Genomic DNA, 19,977 nt, shown 5'->3' on the forward strand with positions numbered 1-19,977 from the left:
GGAAGTAAATGTTAAGCCTCCAAATATTACGTGGAAAATGCATTGAATTATCATTTTTTCTTGTCCGTTTGGGAGTAGTAAGGGGACTTGTTAACAGTTGGAGCAGAGAAGAGCGGGTGGCGACGTCCGATAGTTGTCGGACGTCGTAGTAAAGCATTTTGTTGGGCAAACTGTAGGAACATGGAAACAAATAGGTTCCATTGATACATACGATTTTTGTCAAATATCGCCACCCGACAAAATATCTCACTACAACATGCGACAGAAATTGCATGGACTGCAACATCGAACAAAAATCGCATGCATAAACAAGAAGAGCTTTAGACTGCAAATATGCTGCTGTAATTTTATTACTCTTCTGGCTCACTTCACCTTATTTAATGTTGCAGTGCTTACGAAGATTTTCTTTCATCATCCTGACGTATTACTGGTTTCGCACAAGTTAACATATGTTTACAATGACATTGCACTATTCTTAGATATCAAGAAGAATCTAACCAAACGGGATATATATTGAATACTATCACGAAAAAGTGAAACATAAATCTGCATTGGTGAACGTTATGAAAATTTGCAAGTGCATGCTCCCAACCTCTAATTTACTGCAACACTAGTATTGCAAAGAAATTAACGCCGCTCTCTGTCCTGTCTGTTTAATCTCATAGGAGAAGGTCATTAATCTCTCACTGAGTGAAGTTAATGTCCAATATTATGAAATAAAATACTAATAATAAATACGTAAATATTTTAATATCATATTTACTTGAATCATTCAATTATAAAAGCAAATCACTTTCTTCAAGAATTGACTTTTCTCTGCCAGACCTGTTAAATTTTCACTTTCCATCTACTGATTTATATGATGGGTGGCCAGAAAGTAATTTCCGATTAGTAGGGACATTAATTTTTCGCAAACGCCAAAACTGTGAAAAATGGTAATTGCTGCGAAGTTATGTTTAGGAATGTGCAGTGATGTCTGGACACATTTTTCGCCCATTTGAAATATCGAAATAATGCTAATTGTTGGCGTTTTTATCGAGTTTTTTTTAAAGAAATGTCCTAAAACAACGAAAAATTCCATAAAATCCAACATTCTTGTCTTTTCTAGGCCATGTTTGTGTACCTAGAACATGCAAGTTTTACTCAAGAGTAAACTATAGAGTTATACGTACATGGAATAATTCCGACAGCCACATTAAATCATATATTTCCCACGATTTTTTTTAACTTCTATCAAAACCATTTGCATCCCAGAGCCAAGTGGCAGGGTTCTAACAGGAGATCGAGTGCAAGTCTACCATTACATGGAAGCCACATCTTTGTTTTTGTTGCCCGAGATATGTTTTGAATTACCAAGCAAAGTGCTCACCATTGGCATTTGTCGAGCAAGTAATAATGGAGCTCAGTTGTTAGGGCGTCTGACTACTATTCAAGAGACCCAGGGTTGGTCCCCTGCGGGGGAGAACATGGAATTTTCCACGTATTCAAACTGCTCCTTCACCCACCCAGCATCATATGAAGCTGGTACCTTGAGGAAACTTTGAGGGATAAAGGTAGCCAGGAGCGTGGTGCTGATCACATCACCCCCACCTTCAGCCGTGATCAAGAAGGTGTGGGGCCCTAACTCCACACCCCTATACACCTTCATGGAAAAGTGCAGACCATGTGACCTACAATTTAAAATAATAATTTAAAAGCAGAATGGAGTATTAAGTTTCGGTATATTCGGCAGATAAACATTCTAAAACAAAAACGCGAATTTTGGGAAACGTTACACTAACAAATCAAAAAAAGTTTATGCCAATTTTTGGTGCAATAATATATCGGTATCTGTCATGTGAGATTGATTGATTTTAATTTTTTGGGTGCGTCGCCACTTATGGTCTCGATTATAATAGGTATAACTATAAAGAAGATTATAATGAATGCATGTGCGGTTACAATTACATTGTAGATTTGATCATCTCCAATTAAACTTCCAGGCTGACCTAATTCTATACGAATTAGAATACTTAATTATGTTCCAACCATTCCTGATCATGCTCTGAAAATTAAATATATTGTACCAATATCTTATGCACCCTTCAGTATATACACGGAAAATTCCATTATCTAAAATCCTTACCTTAAAATTAAAAAAAGGGGTATGGAAAATAACTTTCCCAAAATAACTTTCAAGATATCAAACTCTCACGAAGAGGCATAAGCCATGTGACTTATAATTTGAAACAGTAGTTTAAAAACACCATGAAGGTATAATTTCAGATATTTGCCAGAAAATGCACTAAAAAGAAAATGTGAATTTTGGAGAAAATAACACCTTATTTAAAAAAATAAAAAATAAGAAGATACAGGAATTTGAAAAAAAAATAACAAAAAATCAAGATCCCTACTGATTAGGCATAAATAAAACAAGAATATTAGTTGTAATTTATTGCATGAGTAACAGTGAGTCCTAACCTAATTTTCGGCATAATCACCACCGTTCTTCTGGCATTTGTCGTAGCATGGCACTATGTATGTATGTATGTATGTTATATGTTATATGTGTCTGATAGCAAAGACTGGAACTATCTCTACCACAGTGTAGCTGTCAAATCCTTGCCCTGCCAGAAACCTCTTCAGTTAAACAAAGAGATGAAAGTCGGTACATGCAAGGTCAGGGCTGTACAGGAAGTGGTCCAAGATCTCTCACCTGAAGTGATGCAAAGGACCCGTGTGTACTCAGCTGTATGGGGTTGTGCACATTCGATTGGCCTTCCGTGAATTGTCTGCACCATCGTCTGACCATACTATCACTCACGACGTCCGGTCTGCACACCTCACACGATTGCTGGTGGCTCTGTGCCAAATTCTGAGCATGCAATGTAGGCTACTTCGGAGTCGGTGGGAGACTGTATGAGAGCTGCAATCTTTAACCTAGAACTGTCCTAAAACGGCTGCATTGCAACTGTACCAGATTACAGCTACATGCCACTTCTTCCTGCCTGCATGTGTGTGTGTCTATCTCTGACCACTAGTGCTGCTTATAGACACCATTGGAGCTTTTTTCAGGATGCTCCTCGTATATGAACTTTCAGAAGCTTTTATTATTAGTGTGTTCCTGTTTTAATGTGTGATTAGCTAAATCCTTGCGTTAAATTTCTAATACAGTGCATCCATTTCGATCTTCAGCCGAGAGATCGGGAGAAGCGTGGCAGGCTGCGCTGACGGAGATGCTGACATTTGTGGCCTGTAATGCCCACTTATTTTTATGGACATATCCAGACATTTATATAAATATTGCAAAACGAGCACTAACCTGTGTTATAATTCATCATCTGTAATTCATCCAAGTTCTGCCCTTATATACACAAAAAAATACGCTTTAGAAATGATGTTAAGAGCCACAGATAATAAACATTTTAATCATAGTTTTGACCAGTAACGTCCTGCTTAAGTTTATATCCTTGAAAGAGTTTTGTGTCGATGGGGATCGTTTGGAGGTTTCGAATGTGCAACACTGTGTCAAGATTACGCTGCAGACAAAACCGTTAAAAGTCCATGGTTTTCATGAGCTTCCTTGCAATCCAAAATCTCCGAGCTCGAGTTTTTTGTTTCTTCGCGACTAGATGAAGACAGAGCTGTGAATATAGTGGCGAGCAGATGTAAACCAAGAGCGTGTTAATTTCGTACTGTGTGCAAAGTGTTATTCTTGGTTACTTGCCGTTACTTGTTTGTGTTATTGCAGTGTGTATGTGTGTTGTGTCAGTGAGACGATTGGAATGCCAGCCGCAAGGTTCACATTATGAGGGGGGTGGGGGCTGATAAGTTCTCAGCTCGACCCAGAAGGACTTTATCTACAGGCACGAAAGTTTCAGGCTATTCAACGTATTCTCCCCGCTGGTCTGCAAAAGACTGTTCGGCAGCTGCTATAACCTCATTATCACTTCTAAATTTCTGTCCTTTCAGAACTTTTTCAGCCTAGGGAAGAGATAATAATCATAGGGCACAAGGTCTGGTGAGTAAGGTGGGTGGTCAATGCACTGAAACCCTAGGTCCTTCAGAAAATCCATTGTTCTTCCAGAGCCTTGTGAACGGGAGCATTGTCCTGCGGAAACAACACACTACTTCTCAATTTTCCCCGGTGCTTTTCTTTAATAGCGTCCTTTAACTTAGCCAGAAGACTGCAGTAATCCTCTGATGTTATGGTTTGTCCCTTTGAAAGGTAGTCTGATAACAAAACACCATCCTTATTCCAGAATATTGAGGCAAGCAGACCTGCGGACCTCTGTGCTTTGAATTTCTTTGGCCTGGGAGATCCTGAGTGGCGCCACTTGCATGATTGCTGTTTGGTCTTAGGATCAAAGTAGTGGAACCAACTTTCATTCTGGGTAACAAGCCGATTCAAAAAAATTGTCCTTAGAGTTCGCAAAATTCTGCAAAATCACCTGAGAAGATGCCACACATTTGCGTTTCTCATCGGCGTTCAAACGTTTAAGCACCCATTTTGCGGAAAGCTTGTACATTTCCAACTGATCATGGATTATTGACCAGACACGTTGTTTGGATATGTGCAAGGTCTCAGCTATCGCTTGAAGACAAATTCGTTTGTTACTCAAAATCAGGTCATGAACCTCATCCACTTTTTCCAGAGTTGACACTGACACTGGCCTCCCACACCTTTCACCATCTTCTGTGGAAAAATCACCACGCTTAAAGTTTGAGCACCATTTCTTCACAGTGGAGAATGTGTCTAGCATGCAACCATAGATTTCCTTCGGCGACTTCTGTTACAGGAAAAATAACTTCATGACACCTCGCAACTCCTCCTTGGTAAATTCCACATTTGGCTACACCATGCTTCAATCAATGGCCTGTAAAGGAAAAACCGTTAGTGATATGATCATCCCAGCTGGCACTTAAACTTCCAAAATATCAATGGTTCAAATGCAATGCATGATTTCAGGATGACATGTGCGGAAGGGGGTCAGGCCGAGAACTTATCAGCCCCCCCTCGTAGAACAAAGAATTTTTATGTATGACACTTACGTGAAAACAAACACCTCCACATAGAGATAGGGTTAGACATCTTGTCCTTAAATTATGAGAAAATGGATCATTAAATTATAAAACACCTAAGCAAAATTCAATGAAATTGGTGCAGCGTTAGAACTTTCTCCAAACAAACCTCTACGCCGTGTTTCACAGGAGATGGGCGTGTCAAAATCATCAGCACATGCAGCCACTAAGCTACTAAAATTAAAACCGTACAGAGTTTCTATAGTGCAAGAATTAAGGCCCCCTGACAATGTAAGTATAGTAAACTTCTGTAATTTGGTTTTGCAGAATATTGTAGATGGTATTGTTGATCCACAGTTAATAATTTTTTCGGATGAGGCATGGTTTCACTTGCGTGGTCAAGTTTGTGTCAAGTGAGCCACAGAACAATAGATACTGGAGCACTGAAAATCTCCGAATAATACACGAAGTTCAGTTACTTGATGCAAAAATTGGTGTGTGGTGTGCTGTAAGTGCAAAAATAATAATAGGGCCTATATTTTTTGAAGACACAATAAATTCAGAGAGGTACCGCACACAAATACTCGCGCAGTTTTTTCAGTTGTTATCAGATAATGAGACACAATATGGGTATTTTCAACAAGATTCGGCCACTGCCCATACTGCCGCTGATTCTTTGGACGCTATAAGGGAGGTGTTTGATGACAGAATAATTTCTAGAGGTTTATGTCCTTCACGTTCGCCAAATCTTACCGTATGTGACTTTTATTTGTGGGGAACCTTCAAAAATAGAGTCTACCGAAATAACCCTCATAGCATCAACGAACTAAAAGACAATATAAGGGCAGAACTTGGAAGAATTACGGAAGAAGAACTTTTGCGTGTGTATCAAAATTTCATCAAACGATGCCAGGAATGTGTGAATGTAGGTGGACATCACTTTGAACAACTCTTATAACACTGTTTAGTGCTCGTTTTGCACTATTTATATAAATGTCTGCATATGTCCATAAAAATAAGAGGGCATTACAGGCCGCAAATGTCGGCATCTCCATCAGCGTCGCCTGCCACGCTTCTCCCGATCTCTCGGCTGAAGATCGAAATGGACGCACGGTACCTACATAACCTTTTCGTCAGCATTAATGGTATAACTGCATGTTGTCAGTTTCACAGTACTTCACTTAGATATACTGTACTGAAGCAGAAATCCCATTGATAATGTAAGGAAATATGACACTTTATTTTGTTCGATTCAATTGTTTCACTTATATGCAAGAGTTAAGTTGTTTGCTTTACAGAGAAGAGAGAAGTAGCTTTATGAATTGAAAAATGAGTCCGCACTCATGGTTCTTGCAAGCAGAGGGTTCCAAACCTCAGTGGAAATATCAACATATAATACCGAGAATGTATAAGGAGACTGATAAATTACAAATTGTGTTTCTTTAATCAATCACTCTTTACTCTTATCTCATTTAGTCGTAACTTTAGAAATAATCAAGTATTTTATTTTAAACTTACTGCGTATGACAAAATTCCGTAATCCTTCCCTAGCTTGAGAATTGTAATAATTTTCCAAATTCACTATTTTTCAGTTTGAATTCAAATCATAGAGAATAGAGAAATTAAGTCAATTTCATAGAAGATAATATTGGTACTTAACAAAACCATATGTGGATCTGTATGAGTTTATCATTTCCATTTGCAAAAATATCGATTTAGTTTAGTTTGTAATCGTCAGGAAAAAATGTAAATTTTGTCCTGGAAAACCTGGAAAAGTAAGGTAATTTCATTTCTGCTTGTTTGTAGCCACCCTGATTTATTTGAGGCTGAGTGAGCCCCAGAACCACTTCATGCAGAGACAAGGCTGGATTACCCACCCTGGGAATTGAACCTGGGTCTACCATGTGGCAGTCATACACCAAACCAACTAGACCAACATGCCCCCCGAGCATTTAAGAAATTACTTGAAGAATAAATCTTGATCACTGAATTGTCGCAAATACATGCTGTGGTGTGATCTTGAACCACATGAAAGCATAAATTCTTATGATATACTCTGCTTGTATTACGAGCATGCTGGAGGGAAGTCTTTCGGAGATATAACTTGGCAAGTTTAAAAACAAGATGCTGCAAATAGCTGTTGCGCAGCTCACACCACAAATCCCCACTCCGTTCTCCGCAGGGATGTTGGTTGGCAGTGTTGCAACCTGGAGGGAGGAGAATGGTCTGAGGATTTTCAACGAAATTTGTATTCGCTTTTTCCTGGGCTGTTTTCTACCTGTCTGAGTACATAACTTCAACTCCTGTCGCCAACAACTCTTTTCCTTCTTTTAAAACTTGAACTCCCCAATGGCAGAGTGGTAGCGTCATCGCCTTGTAATCAAGGGATGCCGGGTTCAATTCACGGTGGAGGATTATAGTGGTTCGGATCCCACTTTAAACTGTAGGTCCAGTCCCGATTAGCCTTACTGTGCATAAAGTGGACTTAAAACAACAAATCAATCCAATCCAATTCTTTTAAAACTTGAGAAACCATCCATTTAGATACTCCCGTGGCCACGCTTGCGGACTCTACAACATTATACTTAAGTTTATGTAACTCCTCCTGATTTCGCAAATATGTTGCAACATTGTAAACAATTTCTCTGGCCTGTCCTCTAAGGGGTTTTCCAGAGCAGATTGTGGATTTCGTTGGACCCAACATGATTTGATTTTTGCATTTCAAAAATATGCAGCCAAGAGTAAAGAGCAAGAACATTTCAGTGCTTTAAAAAAGAACACAGGCAAGCGTGTTATCAGATTGCCTTCTCGCAGTGATTGTTGTACGATAAACAAAATAACCCCCACCCCACTCAGCTTTAAAATAAAAAAAACAGGCCACTGCTCGATGTCACATTCAGAAAATGAAGTCATTCTCCCAGTAGTTTCTCTTCATTATAAACGTTAACGTGCGTGCGTAATACTACAGTTTATGATCCGCGCACCGCACGCATTTTCAAAGACCGGATTAAATCAAATGAACCACTGATAAACTGATATGAGCCGGCACCGACAATCTACACAGTAAAAATAGTTTGTCATATTTGTTTTAGCTTAATTTTCCTGAGTTGGCACCACTCATAGTCTCAAGGCAGACCAGTACGTAGAAAAGTGGTGGGGAGGATGACATAATAGGAAGTGCTTTGCAGCGATCTGCGCATATCGGGACTTAACTTGTCAGGCTATATGTAGTCACATTGTTTGAGTTACATCATCAGCATGTCCTACATCTATCTGGAACACATATGTGAACATGGTCTGTGGAGCATATTGAATACCTACGAGGAGGTAAGAAAAATCTCAAGATTTGAAACAGTTTAAAATCCAACCTTTGAATTTCACTGAAAATGATTACACTGATTTGGTTGATTGCCAACCAGCACTGCAAAATAATTTCCTCACCACTTCTTTCCTTCATGTCCGATGAAGAGCTGCATCATTTTATTTATTACTTCAGGAGAGTGTATGTAATTCCTAGACTACCAGTAGAGGGAATGGCACTCCAAGTACCCATAGTTGCCGTGATAAAGGAGGCTAGAGGGGTCAAGATAAATTACACACAAGCTGCCAGACAAGCAAGTGCTGAAATTTGGAACAAAATCAACATTTGCAGTACCTTACAAAATTATGAAGTGTCCAGGATGGGTGCACACATATACTAGTCATGGGCTCTTGGGTAGCAGGAAATGCAATCTGCACAAAGAGAAGCAGCTAATGAACACAAGAATCAGGATGGATGGAGGCAGCATGAGGAAGTGGCGGGTCCCAAGCAGGGATTCTTCACCCTACCTCCGACCTTCCTGAACAGAGCACACACCTGGCTACCTGCTGCATTGCATGACTACTATCTCGGCTCTTACAGTCTCACCAGCACTTTTATTTCTTGTCTTATATTCTCTTGTTTTTGGCAGCTGCACCTGATCCATCAAGGGCCTAAATTAAATGAGAACACTACTACTCGTGCTTGAATTGACAAGTTTGAGCACACGAAGTGCAACAGAAAACTAAGGGGAAAATTTATTTCATTTAGTGCAATTTTTGTAAAATGTCAAAACTTTAAGCTAGGGTAGGGGCACAAAGATTAATGATTTTGCTAACAACTACTTTTTCCTTCCATCCTGACTAGCATATGCAACTTTTTGTATTGGAAAACTTCAGTTGAAAAATTAGTTTTTCGACATACTATATTGGTGATGCTCAGAAATCATTGACATATTTTATGTTGTGAAATGTACAAAACACATGGCTAAACTGTTCCATATTTTCTGAAGATGACTCGAGACCATCCTGCCACCTTGTTCCACATCAGCCATAAGCTCTCAAGTTTGTCAGGCTTACTCCATTTTTCTCTTGCTTTATATTGTTGTAGAATGCAAATTACACATATGATGACACAAAAATTCAGCCATGAAAATTAAGTTGCATGTATAATTTTTTAAAGTCGGTATTATCACACCTATAGTTTTTTGTATTTTTCTTTTGTAAATGGTATTTGAAATCAGAAAATGTTTGTTGAGTGGGTAATCATCTTTTCAAATAAATAGCCACTCTTCCATTTTGAATATGACTAATAATATTTTTGTTCACTGCTCATATCCTGTAAAGGCAAAATTTTGCAAACAGAAATAATCTTTGAGTGTGTTAACACTGCTTGCAGGTTAAAAGAAATTTATTCCAAGCCAATCAAGGAAGTTGTTAATATTAATTATTGCTATTTGCTAATGTTACATCTAACTTATATTTTTACATAAGTTAACTGTGACACTCCAGTGTCAACTCTCAACATATTCAATATCTGACATAACCACTGCTATTCAATGCTGCTAATGAGACATAATTGCACTAACTTTGAAAAGGAAAAAAATATATTGATGGATGTTAAGTGAAGATGGAGGTTCTTGAACACAAACTAGGAATTACTAGACGCATGCACATGAAATGTGAAATAACGCATTGAAATGTTCATTTTCCTTGTTTTTGCAAGGTCGAGGTGCATTTTTGTACCATGTTTTATCATGAAGTGATGCAAAATGAACTGCAAAATGCAAAATAATGTCTTAAACATGAAATTTAGAGTTTATTTACCAACACAACACTGAAGCCTCAATTATCCTGTGAGCCATGCAAATCCCTGAAAATTGATTAATTCTGCTGTAATAAGTATTGGAGATGATAGAATTTACTCCTTCCTACCCTGATAACTATGTAAATGTGCTATTAAAAGGGAAATGTTTATTTTGTAATTAGTGTAATTTTAAAATGAAAGTTAGGGTTATATTCACCATTTTAACACTAATATGCCATTTCACACACTGCTTTTGATCCTGAAATGTCCCCATTTTTGTACCAAAATCTTGGTCTTTTATTCACCATAAATATGTGGCCCTAGGAATTACTTGTAGTCTTGTTCATATTTGTTTACCCATAAGATAAAACTGAAAGAATGACATGTGCATTATAGAGCAAGCAAGTTGTGTTGAAAGGACCCAGAGAAACATTAGAAACTTCCTTCCAACAGAAAAATGTGCATTCTGTGAACTTTCTCAATTTGTTATAAGTTCACTTAATGCATGTGTTTGTATATATAAAATTGGAACCATGTGGCATAAATGCAATGTAGTCCCTTGTGCATGAAAACCTTGATTTATTTTCAATTTGTTTCTTGTTCACAATAGTGAACATAATTCTCTTCAGATTTATGTATTTCTCTTGAATAATTGTATTCTGACTCCTACAAGGAATTCATTTTTTAAAAGAAGTTCATTTGCATTGTAGTTCTTGTAATTTGAGACTAAAAGGCCTTGCCTCAGTTATTTTTCCCCCTTGAAGTAAAGAACTTAATATGTGCGTGTTCTCTAATATATATATTAGGGATGTACAGATATTAAATTTTTGTCAAGAGCAATAAAATATTGTGTTGATACAGAATGCATCATGGGAAACGGACAATTTGAAAATAGATAGAACTCCAGTATATACCATAATGAAATGATACAGTATCACATGCCATTTGAGGCAGATTATATATGGAAAATTATGTTACTTAAATGAAGACCGTTTTGGCGAATGCAAGTGTGAAATTGTTCCTTGAACTGCTCTTCTGCCCTCTCCAACACTTCCACTTGCTGACAAATGGCATCCTTAAGTTCATCTGATGTGCATGGCTTTCTGAAAGAGCCACTGTGTTTCAATAATCGACTCACCACTTTTCACGAAACTGTCGTAATGTCCACAGTGCCATGATTGCAACTGAGATTGCATGTACTGCTGCCTCGCCGGGCCAAACTGATCCAAACTGAGCCAATAATGGAATGGCCGAGTGAGTTCAATGCCACCCTAATTCCATCTCTACCTCTTCTCCCTGCTTTGAATTCTCCATTTGAAAACTGTTCATTTCCCATGATGCACCCTGTATGTAACCAAGTGACTGCAGCGGGTTTTGTACAAGTAAAAGAAATGGCATGCTTCAACATTTACTTTCCATACTAACGTAGTATGTGAATTATACTCTTACAGTATTTGAAAAACTGTTTAAAGAAGTACAGTGGAGCTTCAATGTACATTGTGGATATTTTTAAGTGAAATATGGCCACAAAAATATACATCCACCAAGAATTTAACTACAACATTTGTCTGTGTTTGGAACCAGGAGAGCTCAAATAATATAATTTACAAGTATGCAGAGAAGCAATGGTGCAAGACATCTTAGCTCACTTTGCTGACAGAAAAATAATAAATAAATCGCTAACATAACAAAAAGGTATAACACACCAAAATACAATTTTCCTACTGAATCCCACTGAAAAATAGTTTGTTGAACTATTATATATGCAAAATACAATAGACATACTGGCAACATGTATGTCAGACTTCTATCATTAGGGTATTTAGTGATATCACCACAGCAAATTATGTGTGCATGACTGTGAAACAGATTTTCAGCTCTGAATTTGCAAAATCATCGGCTGAATTCTGTTTTATCATATCTCCACTTTTCATCAGAGATGAGTTGACGGCATTATTGTGTTCCTTACATGCTAATGCATCATATTCCAAGGCAACCCATCTGCCTGTCAAGTGGCTTCAATTATCAACATTATTAAAATGCATGCACAAATCTTGTAGTGTATTCAAAATCCACAAACTTCAAACTTCAAAGTCAGTGCAGATGGACATAAGGCAAAACATATTCGGCCGGCAAAATGTTGAATTCACAATCTCCTAGCTAACAATTGGCTATGTCTGCATCAATTTGTTCCTGTGTGTGTGTGTGCCTGTGTGTTTTACCAACTTCCTAAATATCAATAACAATTTTTATATGTGAACAAGGTCAATGCAATTAGCAATATGTTAAGCATTTTAATGGAGCCTCAACATGGCTTTAAATTTAACAGCAGCATCAGAGCTCTCTTCACTTGAAGGGTGATTGAAATAATGCTTTGATGAGTTAATGTAGCATAAACCTGATTTATTGTTCATTAAAATTTAACAGAGCATGAATGAGCTGTGTATTAGTGCTAGAAACCCATATCATCTTGCTATTTTCCCAACCTTTAACTATGTAATATGCATGCTAACACTAATTTTAATATGTATTACTTTTGTATCAATATTCCATTGTGTTTTCCATTCCTTTTAAAAGTGTACCACCTTAATTGAATAGTAGTTTACATTTCAAACACATCTATGATAAAAACAGCCCAAATTTTATCATACAGTTATTGTTACTACATACCTCAAATAATTAGAAAGGTTTTGATGTGAAGGTACCATGCTTCCACTTACAAATGAGAGGATGGTAAATATACAATTACAGTTCAATTACAGATACAAATCAAAATTACTTAGGACAGACGTATATTTAAAAAGAGGCTTTAAAGAATAAATGTTTAATAGTGTAACTGTGGTTAATGTTTGTGTATATGTATCACAAGCAGTTATTAATTTACATTGCAACACATTGAAACCAATATTCTTACATGTTTTTACAACCATTAAAAGTTTTCATAACTTTAGGAAGTTCAGAATTTTTAACATTTTTTTTTAAAAAAAAGGCATCTTTAAAGTACAAATTATACTTTGAAATTGTAACTGTTAGTAATTGAATATGATCATTTCATCTTTACAGACTTTCTAAAGAAGTAACAAAACAAAAGTATTTGTGCTAAATGATACATGTATTGAAACGAGAAGACAAGCATTCATTCTAAATGAAATTACAAATATTGCTACTGTCTTGTTCAACTAAAAAGAACAACATTCCATATTCAAACTTAGAAACGATGGGATATTTTAAAATTCAGTACAAATATTACAACCTTTGAATGTGACCTTCCAAATACATCCATTTAATTCCACTACAGTTTGTGATAATTACATTTCTCCATTGCATAATTCTTACTTTACCTCTGAAATATTATGTTAACAAAAATTTAGTGCTACTCTGAGTGAAAATATTCAGTCACAATAATTTTTATCCACAAAATTATCAGTAGCATCTTTGTTAACCTATTAACTATTAAAATACATTTTACAATATAAAAATTTAAGAGAATAAATTGTGATGATAAAATCTACCACATAAAGTATTTACAAGATGTGTCAGATATAGCTTCATGAAATGTATATAATCATGAAGTATATTGAACTATACATTATGTTCTTCTACAACTCGTCAAAGAGAAATGCATCATGATACTGACTTGCAGCGATGGGTAGAAATGGGGGGAGGGGACGGGGAGAGAATAGTAGTAATTGTCTTTACATTATAGGAATTCATTTTGGCATGCATGTACTTTGCAGTAATTATGTGTGTCTTCACCTCTTCTAATATACCTCATTAAGTTTTCATCATCTTCTTCATCTTTTCTTGTCGTCTTCTTTTCTGCTGCAGTTTCATTGCTGCCTTCAAATTTTTACTCTCTCTTTCTCTGGCTGTTTGACTTCCCTGGTCATCCTGCCATGATTGATTCTTTTTCCTTTCATCCATTTGATTGCCATCACTATTATCAGTTTTGTGTGTTGGGTTGGCATGCAGTTTCTTTAATCTTTTAGTTTCATATTGCCTCATCAAGTGAACATCCGCATGATTTAATTGCATGGTTGTTTCTGCGTGATCTTCAGGTAACGTCTTTGGCGTAGTAGTGTCAATAATTGGAACAGTTTTTTTGTGGTCTGTAGATAGTATTGCATTCAGCTGAATGTTGTTCAATTTAGTTGTTTCAGATATTCTTTCAATAGATTTGGATGGATTTTTGTTACGTTGATGTTGTGGAATGCTGTTTGTTTGGTGTAGCATACCATTGCTTTGTGAAGTAACATACGCTGTTTTTATTTCACTGTTTCCATTATTTTCTTCTGACAAGTAAGGTGTGACAAATTGTTCTGATGATTCTAAATGTTTGTTTTTTTGTTCAGTTATAGCTTGTTTAATAGTAGTGCCTGAATCTGAATTACTTTGTGGATTTATAACTGGTATTACAGTTGATGAGTCCTTTTGTGCAGCATGTATTTGTGTAAAAGAGGAATCGTGTTTCAGCGATGCTTCTTGTACTCGTTTGGTAGTTAGACTCTCATTTTTATGTAATAGATTATCAGAAATGATTGTATTATCTGTAGACTCTTCTGTTGCTTTAGTGTTGCCAAATTCAGGTAAGAAGGTACTAACGTTGCTTGTATCCAAACCTTGAGATACATTGCTAGTTTCTGTATTAAGCTTGGCAATAGATATAACAGGATTTACTGATTTGCCTGTACCGTCAATGTAAATTTGTTCCTGGTTAACATAATTTCTTACCAATGCTTGTTCATTGATTGGGTCTTTTTCTTCTTCATTTTTATTTTCACTGAGGTTACTTCTGTCTTGGTGATGGTCCTTGGTTGGTTTCTCGAACCTTAAATTTTCTTTCTTGTTGTTATAATCTTCATATTTTTTCTTCAAATGAAGTTTACCTTTCTTGTCACGTTTTCCGCAATGTAGCTCTTTTCTCATAACATCAAATACACTCCAATCTTTGTATTTAACAGGAGTTGCACATCGTGGTGCTACCCTCTTCTCATATGCATATCTTGTTACTAGTTGTTGGCTGCACATGCTTCCTTTATCATATTGAAACTGGCAAAATTCTTTATTGCTTTGTTTGACTTTGTTAATTATTGTAGGTTTCCAATTTTTCATGGCGCAAGTGCAGTGCCACGGATTTCCCTCAAGTCGTATCATTTTTGCTGGAATATTTATAAAAATACCAGGAGAAAGTTTCTTTAGATTGTTGTTCTGCAATAGTAGTTCTCTCAGAGACTGTTGTTGATCAAACAATCCAGGAGGGAGTTCTTCTAATAAGTTATTTGATAAGTCAAGCTGAATCAAACCGTAAAGACCATAAAATGCATCCATTGATATCTTTTCGATATGGCATTTACTCATAACTAATGATTGTAGATTGGGAACACTGAGAAAAGCATCAAATGAGAGCACAGTGACAGAACCATGCAATTTTAATGTTTCCAACTCGGGCATTCCATCTAATAGTTCTCTCTCTAACACATCTGTGCTTACATTAGAAATGACAAGTTTTTTCAAAGAGGAGAGACCAAGAAAGCAGTTTCTCTGCATCTGGAAAGGTGTATCGTGACTGCCCATTAGAAGAACTTCTGTGGCGTTCATGATTTCAAATGCACTGGGGAAAACCGTTTCTAAAGGATTGTGGCTAAAATCTGTTGTTTTTAATTTTGGAAAAGGTGGAAGAGAAAGTTCTGAGAGATGTGAGATATTGTTATGTGATAGGTCCAGCTTCTCTAATTCAAGAAGACCTGCAAGACCTGTACTTTGAAGATTCAAAATCTTATTATGGGCCAAAGAAAGGGTCTTCAAATTGGGTGTACCATAGAAAGCAAAGTCCGTTACATAAAGTAGGTCATTTTCCTCTAATGACAAGTACTCTAGTTTTGAAAGACTGTCAAACATTGCCCAATGTACTTCCTTTAAACCACATCCATATATTCGTAAAAATAGAAGATTAGAAAGTCCTGTAAATGTGGCAAGCCCAATTTTATCTTTTTCTTCCTTGTAAACCTCATAAGGAACTACTACCTCTTGTTTGTCAGGTGTTAGAAACACCAGGTTGTTGGGTTGGTTATTATTGTTTTCTTCATTGTCATAATCAGAATGATGTTGATAATGGAATATATCATTAGTCACATGATTCATGTCAACGGAGTATTCAGGCTTCAGTTTGGAAAAGTCCCCTTGTAATGTAATATATTGCAGATGAAGATATTTGAGTGAAGGTAATTTCCAAGATGCATCATTTTTTAAAACAATTTGTCCAGAATACATATCTTGCATATGTTCATTTTCACTGTTTGGTCGGTGGTGGTGCACAACGTGACTGCTGTGGTAGAAACCTTGAATTTCCAGTGCTATCAGGTCCTCGAATCTTTCAAAGAAGCTGGCTTCTAAAATGATGGAACCAGAATCAGGTGCTTGCAGAAATGTGAGAACCTGCAAAATAGTAATAATACTAAAGAAAGATACTTAAATATACTTACTTCAAAATTTGGATGTGTGCGACTTACTCACTATCATATATAAGCATAAAATCAAAATTTGTTAATTACTTATGTACAGTGAGTATATACTTGTCAAAGACAACATTTCGGTGGCAACTGCCCCCTTCTTCAGGTCAAGAAGTCTGCTTTACGGAAATCCACAAAGCTTCGTCATTTAGAAAGGATATAAGTTTTTGTGTGGACAGGATAACAAATGACTAAAACAGGACTATTCCCACATTTTAAAAACCCTTAAAACTCATATAACAACTGTTGAAACCCGTGTTACTATCTGATCACAATTCACATGTTCACTGGAACTCGTAAGTAAGTAAAAGTGCGAGGTTGCAAGTGAGTCAATTTTCCTCCTTCCCCTAACTTCCCCTTCCAAAGGGGCAGTTGCCACCAAAACATTGTATTTGACAAGTATATACTCACTGTACATAAGTAATTAACAAATTTTGATTTTATGCTTATAATAGGTACTTACGTTAGTGAGTATTAATTTTAACAAAAACTATGTTTCGGGATTTCACTGATCACTTCATCAGGTTACCAAACTAGGCCAGTGTAACTACACCTTAGCCACGTCAGATATGACAAGGACTTGGGAATTTATAGTGGGTGGAAAGGAATAAAAAGCAACATTTAGTCATCTGACCCCATATACACAAAGGATTTCCAGCATTCTACGAGAGACCACGTCAGTTTGTTGCACAACTCTCCAACATGCACATCTAAGTGGGTTTTTTAATGTGTTTGTGTGCCAAGCTCTGTGTTCACATGGCCTTTTAAATAAGTCTTTTAACGTGTTTGTGTGTTAAGCCTTATGCTCCAATGGCTTTTTAGATCAGTGTTTTACAGTTGGAAACATGGTAGCTTTGTGTATATGGGGTCAGATGACTAAATGTTCCTTTTTATTCCTTTCCACCCACTATACATTCCCAAGTCCTTGTCATATCTGACGCGGCTAAGGTGTAGTTACACTGGCCTAGTTTGATAACCTGATGAAGGGATCAGTGGAATTCTGAAACGTAGTTTTCATTAAAATTAATACTCGCTAACGTAAGTACCTTTGTTGTATACTAACTTATTCAACGTGAGTAAGTTGCACAAGCACTTTATATGAAAATAAAAAAAGAAAACTAAAAAAGATAGAATTTGCATTGACCATACATAATTTATACTATGATGCCAAGGGTCCTGTATTTGAACCCTGGCCTGGGCATTCTTTGTGAGTGTCCCTTCATCAATTTCATCATATCATCAATTATCCTCATCTTTGCTATTAGCCAAATTTGGCAGAGAAGTGAAGTAAAATAAAGGAAATACATGATATGTGGCTCGCATATTAAATATTTATTGGAAAAATGCAAGGGAATTTTAATTTATATTAGATTTGAATTTAAGAAGAAAAAAGTGGATTTATTTATTTTTTAGAATTCGATCTCTTTTTTCATTGAGCCTGATTATAAGGGAAGTTAATGCTTTAATTGTAATTTTAACCTCTACTGTAGCAAAAGGTATAACTCTACCAGCTTCCTTCCAAAAGAGCAGTAGGGATCTGTGGAAGAAATAACCAACCACCTTTGTGAACCATCCACTGCCATTGCCAAAGTTTGCCACACCCCTGTTGAAAGGGTCAGTGGCCTCTTCATGTTATGGCTCTCTTTACTTATTGGCGATTTGAAACTCAAAATAGAGTACATGTGCAACGTGGAAGGTTTGTTTCTTGTGGTATTGATGCTTGTATTGCTTCCAGGATGTTTTCAGGGTGTAAAATCTTTATGTTTGTGAATGTGCAAAAGTAAATGTAAAGAAAACATTGTGTGAAGAATTCCTGTAATGTGGAAAGTGCTTCTGCAGTGAGGCAGATGACACAATTGTATCAGCAACAGTAGCTCAGCACAGACTAGCAGGAAGCCCTATCTTACAGTATCTTATGCATATGGAGTAAGCTTAAAATTAAACTTACAATAAGCTATTTTCTTCCAATCTGAACTGCAGTTACGAAGTATGAACTGTTATTTTTTAATCACATATTTTATACTGAGGCATGCATATTATGGTGAAATTTATGCAGGGAATGAATCAACAGGAGGATGGTGGAATCCCCTCATCCATTGCGCACACTAGACAAATGATCTTATTTCCATCTCCTTTCAACAAAAAACAATCTCATTTGTATCAAAAGATTTCTCCACCAAGTCTGTTTTGATGCAGTGCACTTTCTTTTTAGTAAATTCAACTTTCCAGAAATTCAAAACCTAGCCTCACTTCCAATTTTTTTTTCATTTCACATTCATTAGACAAAAATTTTACTCAGTATTTTTTGCTTTAAATTTTATTCATTTTTTAAAGGTTTCAGATTCAAAAACTTGTAAGTGCCCTCTGTTCATGAGTTTAGATGTTTGTATTTGGTTTGTGATTTTGGCTGACTTGGCATATTGGATGTTCTCACAGAAAAGATATACCTACTGGAATAAAATGTATTTCCTCTGATTTCCATCCCCAGGTGATTTTTTCTGACAAGTCAGGTTGTGAGAATAATGAAACTTTTGCAAATCTTTTTTTAACAAGATTGTCACCACCTGGACAAATTTCTAGCCAGGTGTCAGAACTCAATAATGAAAACTGCAATTTTGTCCCCCTCCCACAATAATGCACATGCCCATAGAGCGGACCTTGTCAATGATTCCTTGAAATCCGAGGATATCCGATGCATAGACTGGAGGGTGATTACCCCCAATCTAATCCCAATAGAACATGCATGGGATATGCTCAGGCGACGCATTGTAGGACAGAATCCTCTTCCTTGCCCCCTCCAGAGCTGCGCACATTATTGTTGCAGGAGTGGACTCAATACTCTTACCCACAGTATGCCACATCATTGTATGACATGCATTGCTGTCAGGAAACACCATATTTGCTATTAACATTTCTGTGGAGCATTCAAATTTGCTTTTGTGCAAAGATGTACCAACCCACCACATGACTCTACGTTTGCTTTTTTCCAATTGATTTCTACCACGATTATTGGTTTCTTAGTGTTTTTTTATTGTTTTTAGTTTTATCTCACGTATGCAAACCAAATTGGTTCACGTTAGATAGTTGTATGTGTCTGATGTGCCATGATCCTTAATTTATGGACATGTGTTTGTTTTCTAGATATCATTATTACTAAATCATGCTTGAAGTTGTTGTTAATACCAGGTACATATTACCTGCGCATATATGGAACAATATTGCGAACATCATGATCTGTTTGTTACCAAAACATTTATTACCCATACAAAGTCCATGTGCTTCACAGGCACATGTGTTCCATTATAAAGGGGCATTGCATGTGTGTGTTAGTGCTTTATTCATGAAAGATGTACTGTCTTCAAT

General features: G+C 36.6%; 2 protein-coding genes across 2 annotated transcripts in view; one reads left to right on the forward strand and one right to left on the reverse strand.

The window, feature by feature from the left end:
* Positions 1 to 19,977, forward strand: part of LOC145983932 (congested-like trachea protein) — a 99,897-nt gene that overhangs the window by 26,597 nt on the left and 53,323 nt on the right. The window lies entirely within an intron of this gene.
* The window catches only part of LOC145983931 (uncharacterized), a 29,772-nt gene continuing 21,308 nt past the window's right edge, over positions 11,514 to 19,977 (reverse strand). The window contains exon 4 of the mRNA XM_083117097.1: positions 11,514 to 16,540. Within this exon, the coding sequence (XP_082973223.1) occupies positions 13,880 to 16,540 (2,661 nt within the window). The 3' untranslated portion in view covers positions 11,514 to 13,879. The remainder of the gene's footprint in view (positions 16,541 to 19,977) is intronic.

The sequence above is a fragment of the Lepisma saccharinum genome, chromosome 2 (assembly GCF_977018435.1).
Source record: "Lepisma saccharinum chromosome 2, izLepSacc3.1, whole genome shotgun sequence".
NCBI classification, from domain to species: domain Eukaryota; kingdom Metazoa; phylum Arthropoda; class Insecta; order Zygentoma; family Lepismatidae; genus Lepisma; species Lepisma saccharinum.